The sequence below is a fragment of the Talpa occidentalis genome, unplaced genomic scaffold, assembly GCF_014898055.3.
Source record: "Talpa occidentalis isolate TD23 unplaced genomic scaffold, MPIMG_talOcc4v2.1 talOcc4.12, whole genome shotgun sequence".
Lineage (NCBI taxonomy): Eukaryota > Metazoa > Chordata > Mammalia > Eulipotyphla > Talpidae > Talpa > Talpa occidentalis.
The window spans coordinates 17438157-17455031 of record NW_023601212.1 but is presented as its reverse complement, the minus strand read 5'-3'; the positions used below and the strand labels follow the sequence as shown (position 1 = coordinate 17455031).

The following is a 16875-nucleotide window of genomic DNA, read 5'->3' as shown; positions in this document are numbered from 1 at the left end:
TTTGAGAATTAAACAAATATATGTATATACATATATATATAGTTTATATAAATCACATGGATCAATGTAATCTCTCAGAAAACATCAGCTACTTCCCCTATTATCATGTCTCCCAACTCCCTTCCCTCCCAAGAGGGAGCTTTGGCCAGGGAGTCCGTTGCGCAGGCCACCAAGGAATGGTCTTGGCAGGACGACGGGCACCCACAGCAGGAAGTGGGCATCTTGCTCCCCAGGCCACAGAGAGGCCCAGGAGCCTGCTGAAGGGGAGGGCAGTACCTGAAAGACTTTTTCTGCTGGTGAAACTGGGGTATCTCTATCTCCTCCTCCTCTTCCTCCTCCTCCTCCTCCTCCTGCCACAGCCTCTCCCGCAGTCGCTGCATATTCTCCTGCTTCGACTCCAGGAGCCACCTCTGGTCTTGCTCAAGTTCTTGAGCTGCTGCTGCTTCTGTGGTCTGCAGGGAGGTCTCTGAGAGCTGTGTTGGGGGAGCTGCAGGCTCTGAAAGTCTCCTGTTGAGGGAGGGAAATAGAATTTCACTACATTTAATGCCCATCCACCTTCTGGCATCGGGGTTTAGACAGACAGAACATCACCTATGGCACCCGCATGGAGGGCCATGATCAGGAATCACACATGCAAACTGAGTCACCCAAGGATGGGCAGTAAGGCTGCCCCTCTCAAAGACACAGGCAGCATCTGTTGTCTAGGAAAAGCCCCTCTGTGGCTATGGGAGGCCTCAAGGACCCAGGGAGAAGGGCAGCCCATGGCAGGCATTCAGGGGACCTGGAAAATTGGGGAACGAGGTGAGAACCTGAAGCTGTGGCTCAAAAGCAGGGGGAGAACAAAGCTCTGTCCCTGATGGTTCCTTTACAATGGCTCATGGCCCTGTTTTCATCTCCCCACAGGACTCTCCCTGCTAGGGGCTCCAGCCAGCAGTTTGGGAAGTTCTCAGAGGTTCTCTGTGCTCCTAATTGAAAAAGGGCCAATGCCTTTGAGCCAGTGGGAGAAGCAGCATGTCCCCTAGCATTGAGACCTAGAACAGTCCATGGGGACCAGGTGCCAGGCAGGAGACCCCTCCCTTAGCCACAGAGAGTACCTGAGGACAACAGGAATGCCATGATCCACAGCTCCCTGTGGAGGCCACATTTTCATCTGTTGAGAGTAACTTCAATGTTTGGAAATGGCTGAGAGAAATTCAGAGCTAACCTGGATGTATAAGGTGGGTGGTAAGAAAAGGCTGTAAAGTACTTAAGGTTGTTATGCTGCTTGTATTCTGGTTCTTGAAGGAAATACCCAAACAGGAAAGCCAAAAACATTGTGAGCAATGAAAGCATAAGCAGGATGAGGTATTTCCCCTCCAGAGTGGTTTTCCTAAAGGCCACTTTGCATTGCCAGGTTCCCAGAGTCGCCTATTAGAAACTGGTCTTGCCACACAACCACCAGTCTTCTCCCTGGTGCCAGGTTGCTGCAGGCCTGGCACGACTGCCCAGTCGACCTCAGGAGTAACATGTGGGCACCACCCAAATTAAGGAGGGCTGGGGCAAGAGTCCCACAGAGGTTCCCAACCCCTTCTGGGGGTGCAGAACCCCCTTCTCGCTCCAGAGCTGGCAATGCAGCAGATGGAAGGCAGTGGGCGGGATCAGATTAGAACAACAGAAGAAAGCAAGGGCTTTGGAATTCCATTTTAATCTCATGAGACCACAGAAAAAGAGAAGGAAGACATAAAAGGCTACCGATGTCTCTGAAATTCCATTAGAGTCTCTCCTTCCCCTTTCCTAAAATTATAATTCAGACCAGAAGCAATCTTGAGCTAGGCCTTCAAATTCCCCCAAATCCATTTCCTCCCTCCTTCCAATTCCCAGCTTCCTCAGTCCCCTGACACAGCCCGACAGCTGCAGATAGAGAGAAGTCTCCCCACCTCCTCTGAGGATCCTGCCCTCCCAGAGCCTCCCCCCGCAGCTCTCCGCCTCATCAACCCTCCAACTCATTTCCAACCTTGGCTGAAACATCTTTTTTCCCTGACATGGTACCTTTTAATGTTTTTCTCCCCTGTGGGCTGCGTAGCTATGTGGAGCCCTAGGGACAGATGCTGCAGAAAGATGGGACATCAAACGGCCTGGCAGCGTGTGCCCAGGGGACAAGCGCCACGGGTTTGCTCGCGCTCCTGGCACACGGGCAAACGGGGCTGGTTTCCAGCGGGCCTCTTCTTCCCAGCCCGATTTTAAAGATCGAGGATTTCAAATGCCCAGCTTAGTCCAGCAGCGTGCCCAAGAGAGCAGCAAAATGCCTGGGGCGCTGCAGGCTCCAGAGGATGGGGCAGGTCTGATTTCGAGGTCACTGCTCAGATGTCAGCATCAGGGAGACCCAGTTTCTACCAGGGCATGGCCAACAGGAGGCTGGCCACCTCGTAGCTCTGAGACTGCACATGTGCAGGAAGGCAAGGAGGGGAAACAGGCAGGGAGGGGGTTGGGGGGACGGAAGGAAGGGAAATGGTGGTACCACCACTAAAACTGGGATGGGAAGAGCTCTCGTATTCTCCCGCATTCAACAACACGGTGCTCTTAGTCCCTTTACCCTCTCGCACCAGACCCCGCTTTCAGCATGTTGGGATGTCAAAGAGGAGGTTACCTGCTTCCCAGACCGGGCCTCCCAGCACAGCAGTGGCAGCTTCTAGCCCTGCCCACTGTCACCTGCCTGCCCTTTGCTCAGAATTCCTTCTGATTCAGTTTGACATTTATAAAAGGTGACAAGACTATACAGTCATGTTATCTATTTTCTATTTTTCATGATGTTTTGACCTGAAAAGGCTTGCTGGTCGAGAAGACTGCCCCTCTCAGGACGAGCCACATCTCTAAGGAGAGCAAAGGGAGTGTGCCTGTCACCATTTATTTTCAACCATTTCCTCATCTGACCCACAGCGAGCCAGTATTTCCCCCTACCTTCAGCAGCCCAGGGCCAGGTACCAGCAACTAGAGCAGCCCAAAGTCTACCACAATATTCAAACAAGCCAATCCTACTCACTTGGGGTACTTACCCTGCTTCACCCACTCCTTCCCATAAAAATCCCAACAATGGCTCTGGACCATGCTCTCTCTTGCTGCTGCTTCTGCCTCCTGACCAGCTCTGGTCCTTCCCATTGTGGGCCTGTGTGGTGTGGTGAGCCCTCTTCTCTCTGAAAATGTAAGTCATAAATTCTTTCTTCAGTGGCATTGACTTCTCCCTGTTGTCACTCAGTCACATCCATAAATTAACAGGTACAATGAGACACAGAGTTACTCCCCACAAAACTCAGGAATTCAATTCATTTCCAATTTGCTGTAAAGATTAAAAATAAGGAAGTTATGGGGTGTAAAAATTAAGGAAAGAGCAGGAGACATTTGCTAAGGTACGTGTAGACAGTAACTCTGAGATCAAGGGAAGTGTCTCTGAGACCCTCAAGGGGCAGGCTTGAGGATGGAGCAGGCTCATCAGCCAAGGCAGCTAGGAGAAGCCTTCCTGCCCAGTTTCCCTTCCCCAGGAAGAGCCTCTTCCCAGAAGGTCCTCTCAACCACACTGGACTCGCAGAAAGGACCCTGATCTGGTAGACCACAGCCACCAAGGAGACTTGGGAAAGCCATAGCATGTCTCAAGGTCACTGCAGGGTGCATCACCACCTGGAAAATGGGGCGATCCCTCCCCACATCGCCCCTGCAGTGCTGTGGTGATGACAGGTCATGTGAGTACAGGTGCCCTGCTGGCTCTCAGGGCCACGCCTGTGAGTGCTGAGGACTCTCGATCCTTCTGTTCTGCAGTTCAGAGGGAAGAGTGGTCTAATCACTGTTGCAGACTAAAGGTCAGAAGCCAAGGGCTCTAGGGACTAGAGGCGAGAGCCTGGGCAAATCCCTTTGCCTCTCTGAGTGTTTCCTTAACTGGAAAAGGGGTGAGGGAGGGGAAGGTGGGAATGGGAGGAGAAAAGCTACATGATTTCTCAACTCTAGAAGCGCTTGGTGCAACAACAGAGGTGAACTTTGAGCCCAGGCACAAAGGAATATACGGTACACTGCACAATTTCCCTGACAAGGAGGCGGAGAGCTGGGAAAACAGATGCACGGGGCCTGGGGCCAGTGGACTGAGAGGGAAGGAGCACAAGGCAATGTTCAGGGATGGAAATGGTCTGCCTCTGCGCCAGTGGTAGGTGCACGGTGTAGACATTTTGCACAGAATGAACTATGTGGTTGAGATGTGTATGATTGCGGGCATATCAATACCTCAATAAATTTTTCCTTAAGAAAAAAAATTGTACGTGACACAGGGGAAAACATGACATACCGTGTTTCTGCTAATGAGCTGGGAGGTTCACCCTCACCTCCACCCTCGTACCCCAAGTTTTGTTCAGGAGCTAAGCCAACCCCACACCAGGATCTGGGACCAGGGCTGTGTGGGGCTCTCACAGCAGCAAGAGAACTAAGGATACGTTCATTCTCCCACCCGCCACCCTGGACGGGAGCAGGCACAGTCCCTCCCACCACCCAAGCGGATGGCACTAAAGCAAGACCCGCGCACGGAGGACAGAGACACACATGACACGTGGCCCTTACACCTCTGGCTTCTCCTCAGGTTCCTCTGCCTCTTCCTGCCCAGGGCCCGGCTCCTCAGCCTGGGAGGGCTGCTCCACGCCCCTCTCACGGGCAGCAGGTGGGCCTGGGCTCTCCTCCCTTGACAGCAACAATGAAGCAACTGTGTGAGAGCTGGCAGGAAGCTCATTCGCCGTCAGAGCTGTGCTGGGGACAAGGGAGGCAGCGCCTACAAAGCCGCCTGACCCCGGATCTTAGACTGCACGCTTCCCTCCCCGCCTCTTCCTGGGCTGTTTACGCCCAGGACCCGCGACACCGGTGGGACGTGAAACAGTGGTGGCACCCAAGGAGGTGCGCTTCACACAGCAGGGGCCATGGATGCTGGCAACACGCACTGCCACTCAGCTTCACCCATTGATTCATTCCAGCAGGACGGGCTCTGACAGCAGCACCCCTCTTATCAGCGGGAACAGAACTAGGAAAAGCACACCATGCTCTGGAGCAGGCTGGGGGCAAAGGTCCTCTCAGCTGGCCTCTGGGAGACCCGGGCTCTGTACCCCTCTCTTCCTGGAGCCTTGCACACAGCAGGGCTCCACATGGGTTTACTGAATGATGAGGTGGGATGGTGACTGGGAGGGAGGGGCTGGCAGAGTGGTGATTGGGAGAAACGCGCCCCGACACACACACTGCCCCAGCAGGGACAGCAACCCCTGCCCCAGCCCCTGGTAGGGAGCAGCTGGGCCAGAAGGGATGCTTCCTCATTCAAAAGTTTCTGAACAACCCTAAACAGACGGTGTACCCAACTTTAGCAGTAGCCTGCGGACAAGAAACAACAGCTTTCCTAGCTCCTGTACGAAAACCTCTGTTGCTGCTGTCTAGCCTGCAAACCCAGCCAGCTCCCCTGGCTCTGCAGGTCAGCTGCACGCCCCTACCCTCACACCCTGCCCCTCAGTACTGGCACACACACCAACTACACTCAGGGCAGGGCCGCCACCACCCTAGGAGGCTTCTGCCTTTCCCTTACCTCCGCAGGATCACGGGTGAGATGGGGCTGCCTCCAGAGTCCTCCCCAGGCTCCTCTGCTCCCTTCTGCTCAGCCTGGTCTTCAGGGGGCTGCAGTGACCCTTCTTTGGAGGTCTGGCTGTGAAGGGGACTCCGGAGTCGCTCGCCATGCAGAGGCGGAGGCGATAACCTGGTCAGAGCAGAGTAGCAGAGTCAGGCACCTCTATTTGGAGAGCACAAAGAGAACTGGGGAGTGCAGGGTGTGTTCCAAGGCCCATTCCTCCTCCCAGGCTGGACCCCAGAGCCAGCCCCGCACCCATGGAGACTAAGAAAGGGCAAAGTAGTCAGCGGGGCAGGAAGGCACCACCACCGAGTACTCTCTTTGCCTGGACTCCCGGGACTCTGGCTAAGCCCCCATGCTCACAGCCTTCCCAGGTCTCCGAGCTGCATTTGCTTGGCCAGCAATGAAAGCTGAACACCCTCACAGGTATATCCATACCCAGAGTGTACCAGCACTGTGGCCAGGGAGGGATGGTAAAACTGGGCAGAAAATAGGAAATAAAAGAGAAGTCAGATTCAAATGGTCAGACTATAGATAATGTATGAAGTTGTAGCTTTAAGGAAGAATGCTGATAGCTTTTCAAGGACCAGAAGGAATGACCATCTCCCTTCACCTTCCTGGAGAGGAGATGCTCTCTTAGGGGCTTAGGCCTGAGAAGCTGGGAGTCACACACCACACCATCCCCACCCTCCACCCCCCAGCTACAGCCACAGTCATTTCAGATGCAGCAGGGCCCTGGCTCAGGGCTCTGAGTTAGCCACCCTCCAACATGGCTCCCCAGATCTCCAACAGGCTCCTCCAGCCCTCACCTAGGGCCAGGCACACACATAGTTTAATGCAACCCAGTGAAGAGGACAGAGCCCTGCCCTCTCAGTGGTGCTACGTGCACAAAGTCCCACCAAATGCACCCAGCAGCGTGTTCCTGTCTCGGTGCAGAATCAGACTTTGCTAATGCACACATCCAGACTCTACAAAGGTAACAGTCAGCTTATCACCTGCCTTCCGGCAGGAACACAATGAACCATCAGACCACAGCCAGGAATTATGCTCAAATCCACACCATGCCGTATGTCCCTGGGGGCAGCCTCCCACTACTGTACCTCTCCAAGCCTTTGGACTGCTGGCTCTGCCGCTCGTTTCGACTGGACTGGCTGTCATCCTTGTCTTCTCTTCCCAATCTCTGGGCCTGTTGGCAAGAAGCAACGGAAGGTGGATGGTGGAGGGGTTTGCATTTAGGTCCCTCAATCCCCTGACTGTTAACCGCACCTAGGAGGCAGCAATGACAGGTGCCTCTCCAGGGGATGGGGACACTTGGGACACAGAAGGAAAAGCCTGTCCACCACAGAACGAAGCCTCCTGGGGCTCTGGCTAAGCCCCCAGGCTCACAGCTGCTTCCAGTGCCAGTCTTGCTGCCTAGAGGATGAGTCACACACCACAGCTACTGTGTGCGGAGCCAGAAGCCAGAGGCTAAGGGAGAACAGGGTGGAAAATAAAATCCTGCCTCCTGCTGTTAGAAGCTTGCACTGCCTGTTATAGAAAAATTGGAGACATCCATGAACACCCCAAATTCACAGGGGCCCCAAGCCTCCAGTGCCAATGCCATAGGGAGATGCTGAAGTGAAGTAACAGAATTGGGGGCAGCAGACCAGTACATGAAAGGGGAAGGACCCTGGACAAAGGGAGGCTTGATGAGAAACAGGTGCTCTTCAGATGAAAGGGGGAAAGGCCAAGTGCTCCTCTGCCCCATTCCGAGCCCCACCAAGTACCCAGGCCCCATCAGTAGACAGTAATGTCCCTTTGTGGTCAGGGACTCCACCATCCAGTCAAAAGAACACTCATTTGAAAGCCTACCCGCACAGGCAAATTCAGCAAACTGGTGGAAAGAGGACTATACTTGATTACTTCAAACGTTCTCTGCAGAGGTGGAGCCACAGGGGTATAGTGGTGTAGTTGGCCTGGAACCAACCCTTTGTTCTAGCATTTTCTCCCTGGGAGTTTGTCCCCTCCACTGCAAAATGGGATGGTAAACTGCAGGTCACGGGACCTCTGTGAGTATTAAATTAGATCACGTGCATGAAGCCCGACTCCTGGCTCACAGAAGGCGTGCCACCGTTAGCTCCTCTACTCACACTCCTCTCCCTCTCCCCGCCGAAGACAAAGGAAAAAAAAAAAAAAAAACCCTGCCAGTGCCAGTCCCCATTCTGAGACCCGTGCTCTTCTGTCTCACTGACAGGAGCCCCGTCTGTTCCGGGACACCAGGGTTAACGGGAAAGGTGGGGCGGGTGACAGCTCACTCCGTCTTCCCGGGAGGGGTTCCGGCCAGGCTGGTGCACCACTGCGTCCCCATCCCTGTGCCCACCAACCCCCACACCTCTCCACTGGCAGCCTAAGCCCCTGCAGCTGTGGCCAATTCTGCCATCTGGATGGACGAGGAAGGGCAGGGCCTGAATGAAAAGCCAGCTCTCCCAAATTACATTAAAAATAGAAACGCTGCCTGGGAGTGCCTCCCGGTGCCCGCAGCAGAAGGGCTCCCTGCCAGGGCTGCCACTCCAAATCGCATCAGCCCAGGCAGAACTGCAGACAGCGGCAGTGTGAGCAGCCCCACTCCCGCCCACCTCTCTCCCCTTCCAGGGCTCAACTCGCAACTTGTCTTCCCTCCCAACCACACCAAGCTCAGCAGATAGCTCCCGCTCCCACTTTCCAAGAAAAAAAAAAATCACACAGGTCAATGTTGAGTTAACAAACTCAAGTAGAAGATGGGTAACAAAGTGGGGTGATCATAACAAAAACCGGGGGATTGAGCCCTGAGTCAGAAAGGACAAGCTGTAGACAAAGTCTTGTCTGTTTCCTTCTTGGTTCACCACGCATATTTTTACTACAAAACCAACTAAACTCCCCGTCAGAGAAAAGGGGCTAGCTTAGGGAAAACAGCCAGGCAGGAAGTTCTTTGAGGAGAGTTTTACCTGATTCCTACATTTTTGCCACAGAAAAGGAATCAGAGGAACAGCTGAGGACATCAGCTGCATCAGCACATGCCAGAAAGGGGAGACGCCTGCACAGTCTAAGCCTCCAGCTACAACAGCTCCAGACACCACTCCCCATCCTTAACCCAGCACCGGGGTTTTGTTTTCATTTATGACTCAGGCCCCAGTTCAATCCATCACAGTGCATTCATAAAACCGAATGCTACCCAACCAATAAAAAAAGAGCACGGACATCTGAAATAACAATAAGTCAAGGGTCGAGTCTCAAATGTAAAGAACTTATTGCCAAGCAGTTTCCACAGCGCAGTCCCAGTTTCTGTGGGAAGAAGATAAATAGAAAAAAAGATAGATGCTTATATGCACAGAAAACTTTCCATAAAGGCACACAAAAAATGTTAATAGAAACCAGAACAGTTCCCACCTGTGGGAATAAGGAGATAGGAAGTGGAGGACTGAACTTCCACATTATGTGAAGTGATTGTATGACCATTTTTGTAATTTGTTATAAAATTTGCCTTGTTTAAAATTCATTATGATAACTATTTTGACTGTGGTGATGGTTTCAAAGGTGGGTACAGATGGTAAAACTTAACAAACAGGACACTTTAAATATGTCCAGTTTATTCCTTGTCAATTATATCAAATCAAAGAGGTATAAAATAAGTGAAGAAAAAATAGTTTGGCTCAGTTCTAAGCCTCTGCACTGGCCGTGGCCTTGGAAAAGATCCAGCATAAATGGTAAATGCATGAGAGTCCATGGGGAAGATGGACTGGGCCTACGGTTGTGTCTGTCCCACAAAGAGGTTGCTGCTCCTTCTCCCATCTCTACTCGCAGCTTAGCCCCCTCCACAGCCTGAAGGAAAGCACTGGAGAGAGAGCTCGACAACGGCTCCAAGTGGCCAGTCACCTGAGCACCCAGAACACCTCCACCTGTGGTCATGAGAGGCAGCATCGGGCTCAGTATCCCTGAGCTGGCTGCCACAGAGGGCACCTCATGAGACCAAATCTAAGGCAGGCCTGGCTCCTGCTTTATACCAAGTGGCAAGACCCAAAAAGTAGGCTGCTGACCTCATTAGATTTTAGAAAGGACCAAGAAATCTGTTTTCATAAAGTCCCCAAGTAATTCTGATACTGGTCAGGTTTTGATGCAGAGCAGTGGAGATGCCCCGCCACTTATCTGCTGCCAACAGTGCCTCACAACCTACCTGCTCCAAACCCTTTCTCACCTGCCCTGTTTTGTGTCTTTACAGACCTTTGATGCTGCATAGGGGGATCAAGGCCATCAGTGAGCCGGTGATTAGACAGTGGCCCAGGAAGGCATTACCAGCCAGAGCTGAGAGGGACATGTGGGGCACAGACAGGACCAGCCTGACATCCCTCCATCTCCAGCACTCTTTGCACATTGAACATCGTGTTTGTTTCAACCAACAACTTCCATTTTCGCCAAATCAAACATTCCCTAAAACTTATAGAGACAGACTGCCAGAAGCTCTCTCTTCTAAGCAAACCCAAAGAGCAGGAAAAATTATCTTCCTAGCTTTAAGCTCCTTGGGGACAGGGTGTGTGTATGAGTCATCTTGTATCCTACTCTGAGTACAAAGGGTCCGATGTCACCCATGCCCGCACAGAGCTTACATCTGGCAGAGGTGACAAAGAACCATAAAGCAAAAGCAACATCACTAAGGGAGCAAAGGGGGCAGGGGAAGAGGTGACATCGGCGGTGTGCCTCCAAGACCAGAGAAGCCTGTTGGGACAGAGAAGCAGTCCAGCAGGCAGAGTGGAGGAGGGGGTGGATGGTGTGCCCAGGTGGGCTTGGCTGGTGCAGAGCAGGTAGGCCTAGCATGACCTGCAGAAGTGGGATGGGCCAAGCTGAGGAGTATCTTGAAATCCAGAGACTATAAGCATTTTGCACAGGAGCAGATGGTCAACTTCAGTTGCTGAATGAACAGCTAAACAGATAAGTAGATGGGGTGGGGGGCAATATCAGAATTCAACAGATGGGCAAAGCAGGAATGCTGGGAAGCCCCATCACAGGCCAGCCTTTAACGATTACAGAGGAAGGAATCCCCAGAAATGCACGCTGGATTGGGCATGGCTCAGCTCTGTGTGATCCCCAAAGTGAGGTCCTAGGCCAGCATCCAGAGAGACTCACCGCTTGACAGGCTCCATCCAGAACCGTAGAAAGCACGGTGACATCCACCAGGTCCTCCGAGACCCGGCTACGGAAACCGAAGTCCTAGAGACAGCAGAGGTGGGTGATCAGGTCTGCCTCTACCACCAGGGCCTCCCTCCACCCTGACTCAAACCTCTCAAAGGTGCCTACCATGTGCCAGGCACTGTGCTAAACATTTCAATGTCTTCAAAATATTGATATCATAGTGACTAGATGGAAAGATGTGGTAACATGAGTATAGTAAATGTTTGTTGCCAACTCTGAGTGGTAAATACTTGGATATTCACTGTAAAATTCTTTTAATTTTTCCATATGATAGAAAATTTTCACAATAAAATTATGGGGATAAAATAACCCCATGAGACTGATCCTCTTATCCTCATCTCACAGAGAGAGGACGCAGGTTTGACAGCACATGTCCTCTGCCCAAGGTCACACAGCTCAGAAGCAATGGAACTGGGGGTCAGATGTGCCCTGGACTGACTCCAAAGCCCAAGTTCTATAACACATGTCACTTTCCAGCTCTGTCTCCCTCACCCAGTGCCCAACAGGGCACCAGCAGAGAAACCAAAAAGCCTAGCAGACCTGTGGGCAGCTTAGAAGTGGTATTTGGCGGGCTCCTCCCACTTGGTTCTTTTCCCCTGCACAACCCACAGGTCTCTGTTGGGGAGAAGCAGCATGTGCCACATGGGTGCCAGGTCCCTGCTGCCCTCTGGCTGCCACTGGACCATGAGCCACCTCTCCCTTCCCCAAGTCTACAGTGAAGGATTGCTACCTGACTGAATGCTAATAGGAACAGTTCCATCATCAGCCCGGATAAATGGTGGCATGCCCAGCCAAGGTCTGACCTGGCGTCCGTGCCTTCCTCCACCCGTTCCCATAGAGAAGAAAAATGCCGATGGGTACATTTCTCTACCTGGTGGTGCCTTCAGAAGGCCGGAGCCCTGGCTTCAAAGAGTTCTGTTACATACATGGCTGTGCTTCATGAGTTTTTGCCAACCCTGACTTTTTGCCTTCCTTCCTAGCTTGGGGGTTTTTCTTTTTTGGTGTCATTTTCCTTGCAGTTTGAGTTCTACTCCACTTAATGCAGCTGCCATCTGCCTCCTAAGCCCATGACTCAGTGAGGGGCTAGAGCACACAGCCTGCTAATTCCTCTGTACCCCCTCGTATCATTACTGTTCATCCCTGACCCTCTCCCACTAATCCCTTCCCTTTGATCTGCCTCGTCCAAACAGATGGAGCATGGTTGCTAGAGGTAACGTCTGCCAAAAAGCACCCCAAACTACTCCCCTTAGATGCAGACCTGGCAAATGAAGCTGGAATACAGCAGGCTGGGCGGAAGGTCTGGGACAAAGAAACCATGCATTTTGGCATTCCAGAACAAAGTCTAAACTTCAAAAATGAAACTACAGCATCCCTCTGACCAGAGCCCAAGGACTGCTCCTCACCACAGCTCAGTGACCCCATACACAAAAATACACATACACACACATACACCCCCGGTCTCTAACCTCCTAAACTTATGTAATGTTCCTGCTAGAGCCCAGAGGCGATGACCTTGCGTGATCTCACAGGCTGTTCACACAGCAGCCATAATATTGATACTAAGAGCTAATATTGACTTCATGTTTACATGCTAATGCTTGACATCCTTCACTTCATTTTCTTCTTACAACAAAACTACACAGTAGCCAGTGTTATCCTTAGTCAGCCAAGAAACTGGAGTTAGAGAAGACCCAAATTTGAATCCGGCTTTGCCACTGGCAAGCTATGTCACTAGAGGCAAATTAACACAGGGACTTGCAAACCATGGTCTTCGCTACCACTTACTGGCCCTCATTTCAGACTCACCAGGTCAAAGAAGGACTTGGGGTCAAAGGCAGCAGCGTCTGAGAGCTGTAGGTCTTTCACGTGGTCACTAATCTCTGACTCCTGAGAAAAAAAAAAGACCCACAAAGAAATCACCCCGGGCAGAGCACAGCGAACTCAGGGTCACCGCCCAGGGAATTATGCTCAGACAGTGGTGCCACTACAGGGCTGGGCCCACACAACACCCCCTCTTATGGACAACTGAAAGAGTCCTGTGGACCCCCGCACTCTCTCATCGCCTCCCACCCACTCAGGTCATTCAGCCCAGCTGAGTATGGACAAGCACAACCACATTGGACTTGGGTTCACAAAAATTTCCAGGGGTAAGGAGAGCCTCGTGAAGCAGAGTGGAGATGCTTAGAAAGGTAGCAGAAGGGGAGGTTTGAAGCTATCCTAAAAAGCAAATTGAGACTATCTTCTCCAGAAAATAGCTACAAGCTCTTTAAATGAATCCTCTCATCATCTACTTGCAGGTGGATTAATGGGTATAGAGTAGAAAATGCCAAAGGCTCTCCTACAGGGAACTGCTTCTGTCCATCTGGGTCATCTGCCTCATCTTGCCAAAGCAACCACTCCTGAGCTTGGATTGGTTCAGAAAGAGCCACAGAAGTCAATGGGCATCTCCTTGTAACTTAAGTGACCAGTGCTGGGTCAGGACCCTCTCAGATGTCCCCCACCCCACTCCTAGCATTCTCCTCTCTCTATGGGAACTCATGCTGCTGCAGCCACGACTGATGTCAAGAAGTAGAAGGGGGAGGCATGAAACAGGAGGAAGGAAGCAGAAGACATGACTACCCCAGGAGGGTGCCATGGAAAAGCACATTTCTGCTCCGAAGTTCTAGTGCCAGCAGGTTTGGCATTTCAGTCAAAATTTTACTGCCTACTAGGTCTGGGCATATTTGTCACAATTAAGGGCTCTGGCTGATGCTGACAGCCCACTGCAGGGCCTGCAGATGACTTTCCTGCCTCAGTAACAAACACACAGGGACAGGTGTCTGCAGAGGGCCTGAGAGCAGTGGAGGGCTGCGGGCATCAACTGCCTGTGGGACAAAGGGACTTACTTCACTGATGTCGGATCTGCTCTCTTTCGGGGCAGAAGCCTCCTTCTTTGGCTCCATTGCTGCCTCTTCTTTCCTGAGATCCTCTTCCCTGACCTCCACTTGCTCCTCTGGTGCCTCTTTTGTATTGGCCTTGGCAGGCTGTTCGCCCACAGGGTCCACACCAGGGATCACCAGGCTTCTAGAACTCCCAGGATCACTCTTCTCATTCTTTGCTTTCTCTGGGAGCCAAGAGCTCGGCCCTCTTTCCTCTCGCCCTTTGCCATGGGCACTACTCAGGCTGCTGTCTGCACCTTGGCTGAAGAGCTTGCCGGGAGTCGGGGGACTGGCAGCTTCAGAGTCCAGAGAACCGTCCTCCTTCCCCTCTGGCTGGTTGGCTCGTGGAGACTCCTAGGGAATGGCAGACCATGTCAGAAAGGAAGGAATTTATAAAAGGAGTTTGGAGACTTGCTGCCAGCCAGGCTCCAGGCCCTGACTCCCACAGACCAGTGCCCCAACCTTGACAACAATGGTTATCAAACACACCAATAGCTTTTTAAAACAGATTCCTGGCACCATCCCACATCTGTCTTTGGAGATTAGGATACACCCACTATAGCCCCCAGCCACCGAGGGGCTTGGAAACCAGCGGGATTCTAGCCACCCGGGACTCTGCAACTCCATCACCAGTCCTCACGTCCTCCAGCCCCATTAGCCACATCAGAAGACTGCAGGCTCAGAGGCCAATGTTTACTTATGATGATGATGATGAGAATCACCTGAGAAAAAGGGACCAAAGTGCAGAATTTCTATTTTCATTTGTAAAACACAGCAGGGAAAGCTTCCAAGAGAATGGACTCTTCAACAGCCATGAGTCTTGTCTCTCCCCAGCCACTAGGGACTTGACTAAGACAAGAACATCCCTTCTCCAGGAGTGGTGGGAGGAAGTTTAGAACACACAACTTTCCTCCATTAACCATCAGCTGTCAACTTATTGGGGGGGGGGGGAATGCCTGGAAATCTTAAGAGTACTTCAATATCAATTGAACAGTTTTCCCTTCATCTTAGACAGGACTTGGTTGTAGCCAAAGGATTCCAATAAAATACTTTAAGGCACATAGAAATAAGGAACAATGACAGCAGCTCTCATCCTAAAGCCACCCCTGTATGACACCCCTGCAGACAGGACCCTCTGTCAAAAGACTGTCAACTCGGTCCTGAGAAGCGAGGTCACGACAGGAAAAGGTATGTAGGAGATTGATGGTGGGGAGAGCCCTATGAGCAGAGAGAAGGAAGGAGGTGCTCGAGTAGGAAAAGCTTCAAGCCACAGCACAGCTGAGACCATGTTTGCCAGCGCTGCTGAGAGCCCCCACGCAGGTACCCATGAGAGGGGTCCTGCGTGGGGAAATGGCCAGGCTCTAGGGCCTGTGGTGCTCCATCAACTGCACTGGCCAGCACAACCTTGGCAGGGGCCAGGGTGGACCAAGGGTACAGCAGCTGGAGGCTGTCAACCTACTGAGGTCCCTGGCCAGCTTCTGGGGCAGAAATGTCAGCATCTCGCCCGACAGCTGCCACACCCTGCTTCTCACATCCCTCACTTTGTTCATTGTTTTTACACAGCAGCAGCTCTTTTATTAATATGCCAGAAATCTAGAGACACTGTGGGCCTTCTAGGTAACAAATTACCAACATACAAACCTTACATTGTTGCTCCTGCTAGCAGCACAAAATAACTGTGCTGTGGTGTGGAAATGGGATTGGGGGAGGGATGCAAGCAAGGGCCAGATGGAGCCCCCCCACCCCCAAGCAGGGCAGGGGCACAGTGCCACTATGGCCGCTAACAGGTGTGTGACAAGTCACTGTGGTTTCACTCAGCTATGACATGTGAGGTGAGAGCACCTGAGCGGGATAATGTCTGGGGTCCCTCAAAGCTCCCAGTCCTGAGCAACACCTACTCAGCAGACCCATGTACAAGTTTGAGGGCCAAAGTGTCGAGACTCCGGGTGGTGACCCTGCCAGCACCGCTGACCTCGCCCTCAGTGACAAGGGCACCGACTACGGCTAGAGTCTGGCCCATCAGCATGACCTCCCTGTGCTAAAACCAGGCCCTTTCTCAGGACAGGGTTGGGAGCGGTGGACTAATCCCACCCTCCCCACTACCAGTCCTCACACCGGAAGAGGGGCCTCAACTGCCCTGGGCTGGAAGCAGGTATGTGGCTCCAGTTTGGGCTCCATACTTAAGAGTGAGCTTAAATTAACTTCTCGGTGCCTCGGTTTCTTCCTCTAAAATATGAGTATATAAGAAGATCTACCTCACAGGGATGTAAAAAGATTAAATGAGTTAACACTCATTAAATGAGTTCAAGAACGAAGAACTGACATCCTGTACACATTCCAAATATGGTAACTATTCTCATATGAGAAGACCACGCATCCAAGGACCTTCTATGTGCCAAACACCATCGTGAGGACCCACACATGAACAAGGAATTTGGTTCAGTACAAAGAACAGTGAAATGTTCAGGTGGCCCTGGTATGAATTTGTGCTTTGAGTAAAGAGGACTGGACTCCGTGGTAATGTCGCCTGGGCAAAAAGCAAAGGGTGGAGGTGAAGAGGAGTAGGTTTCTCTCATGCCATGGCATAAGGCAGGCGGGGGACCGCCCAGTGCTGCCTATCCTCTCAACATCCCTACCCACAGCATGGAAGAAATCTGCCATCATCACTAGACTAAGAAAAGCACCTCAGGGTGAGATGAGGCCTGTTTATCTCAATCCCCAACAGTGGCCTGAATTCAGCAGGAATTCAGTAACTGATCTGGGGTTTCCACAGACTCCAAGGAGGAGGTGGGGGTGTCTTACTTAGGATGTACAAGGAGTATGTGGCAACCACATCTGGTCCTCCCTCAGCAAAAGCACCCACCCTGCCATGGTGGCTCCATGTTAAAGAAGGCTCTCATGCCTAAATAGACAGTGAAACCTGGCCTCCAGAGAGCTGCCTGGCAACAGACCTTGGATTAGGGGATGGAGGAAGTGTCGGGCCACAAACACAACCATGGTCACACCTCCACATATGGCCCACAGCCCTTCTCCACCCCCTGCCTGCTTCTCACTGGTAGTCTCCAGTCACACCACACACACAGCCTCTCCTGCTGTCTAGGAATTAGCACCAGGCTAGCTCACTACTCTGCCATGCACACT

At 52.0% G+C, this 16875-nt stretch overlaps 1 protein-coding gene across 6 annotated transcripts in view; it reads right to left on the bottom strand.

Moving 5' to 3' along the window:
• CEP164 (centrosomal protein 164) overlaps positions 1–16875 on the bottom strand; it is a 69225-nt gene that overhangs the window by 14753 nt on the left and 37597 nt on the right. For 4 of the 6 annotated variants that reach the window (XM_037505352.2, XM_054693126.1, XM_037505347.2 and 1 more), the window contains 8 exons: positions 13702–14088; positions 12623–12703; positions 10751–10834; positions 6715–6800; positions 5576–5743; positions 4576–4692; positions 3033–3170; positions 277–507 (listed from right to left, as the gene is read on the bottom strand). In XM_037505352.2, coding sequence (XP_037361249.1) covers positions 277–507; positions 3033–3170; positions 4576–4692; positions 5576–5743; positions 6715–6800; positions 10751–10834; positions 12623–12703; positions 13702–14088 — 1292 coding nt within the window. The remainder of the gene's footprint in view (positions 1–276; positions 508–3032; positions 3171–4575; positions 4693–5575; positions 5744–6714; positions 6801–10750; positions 10835–12622; positions 12704–13701; positions 14089–16875) is intronic. The other 2 variants (XM_054693129.1, XM_054693128.1) reach the window with 2 other exon arrangements.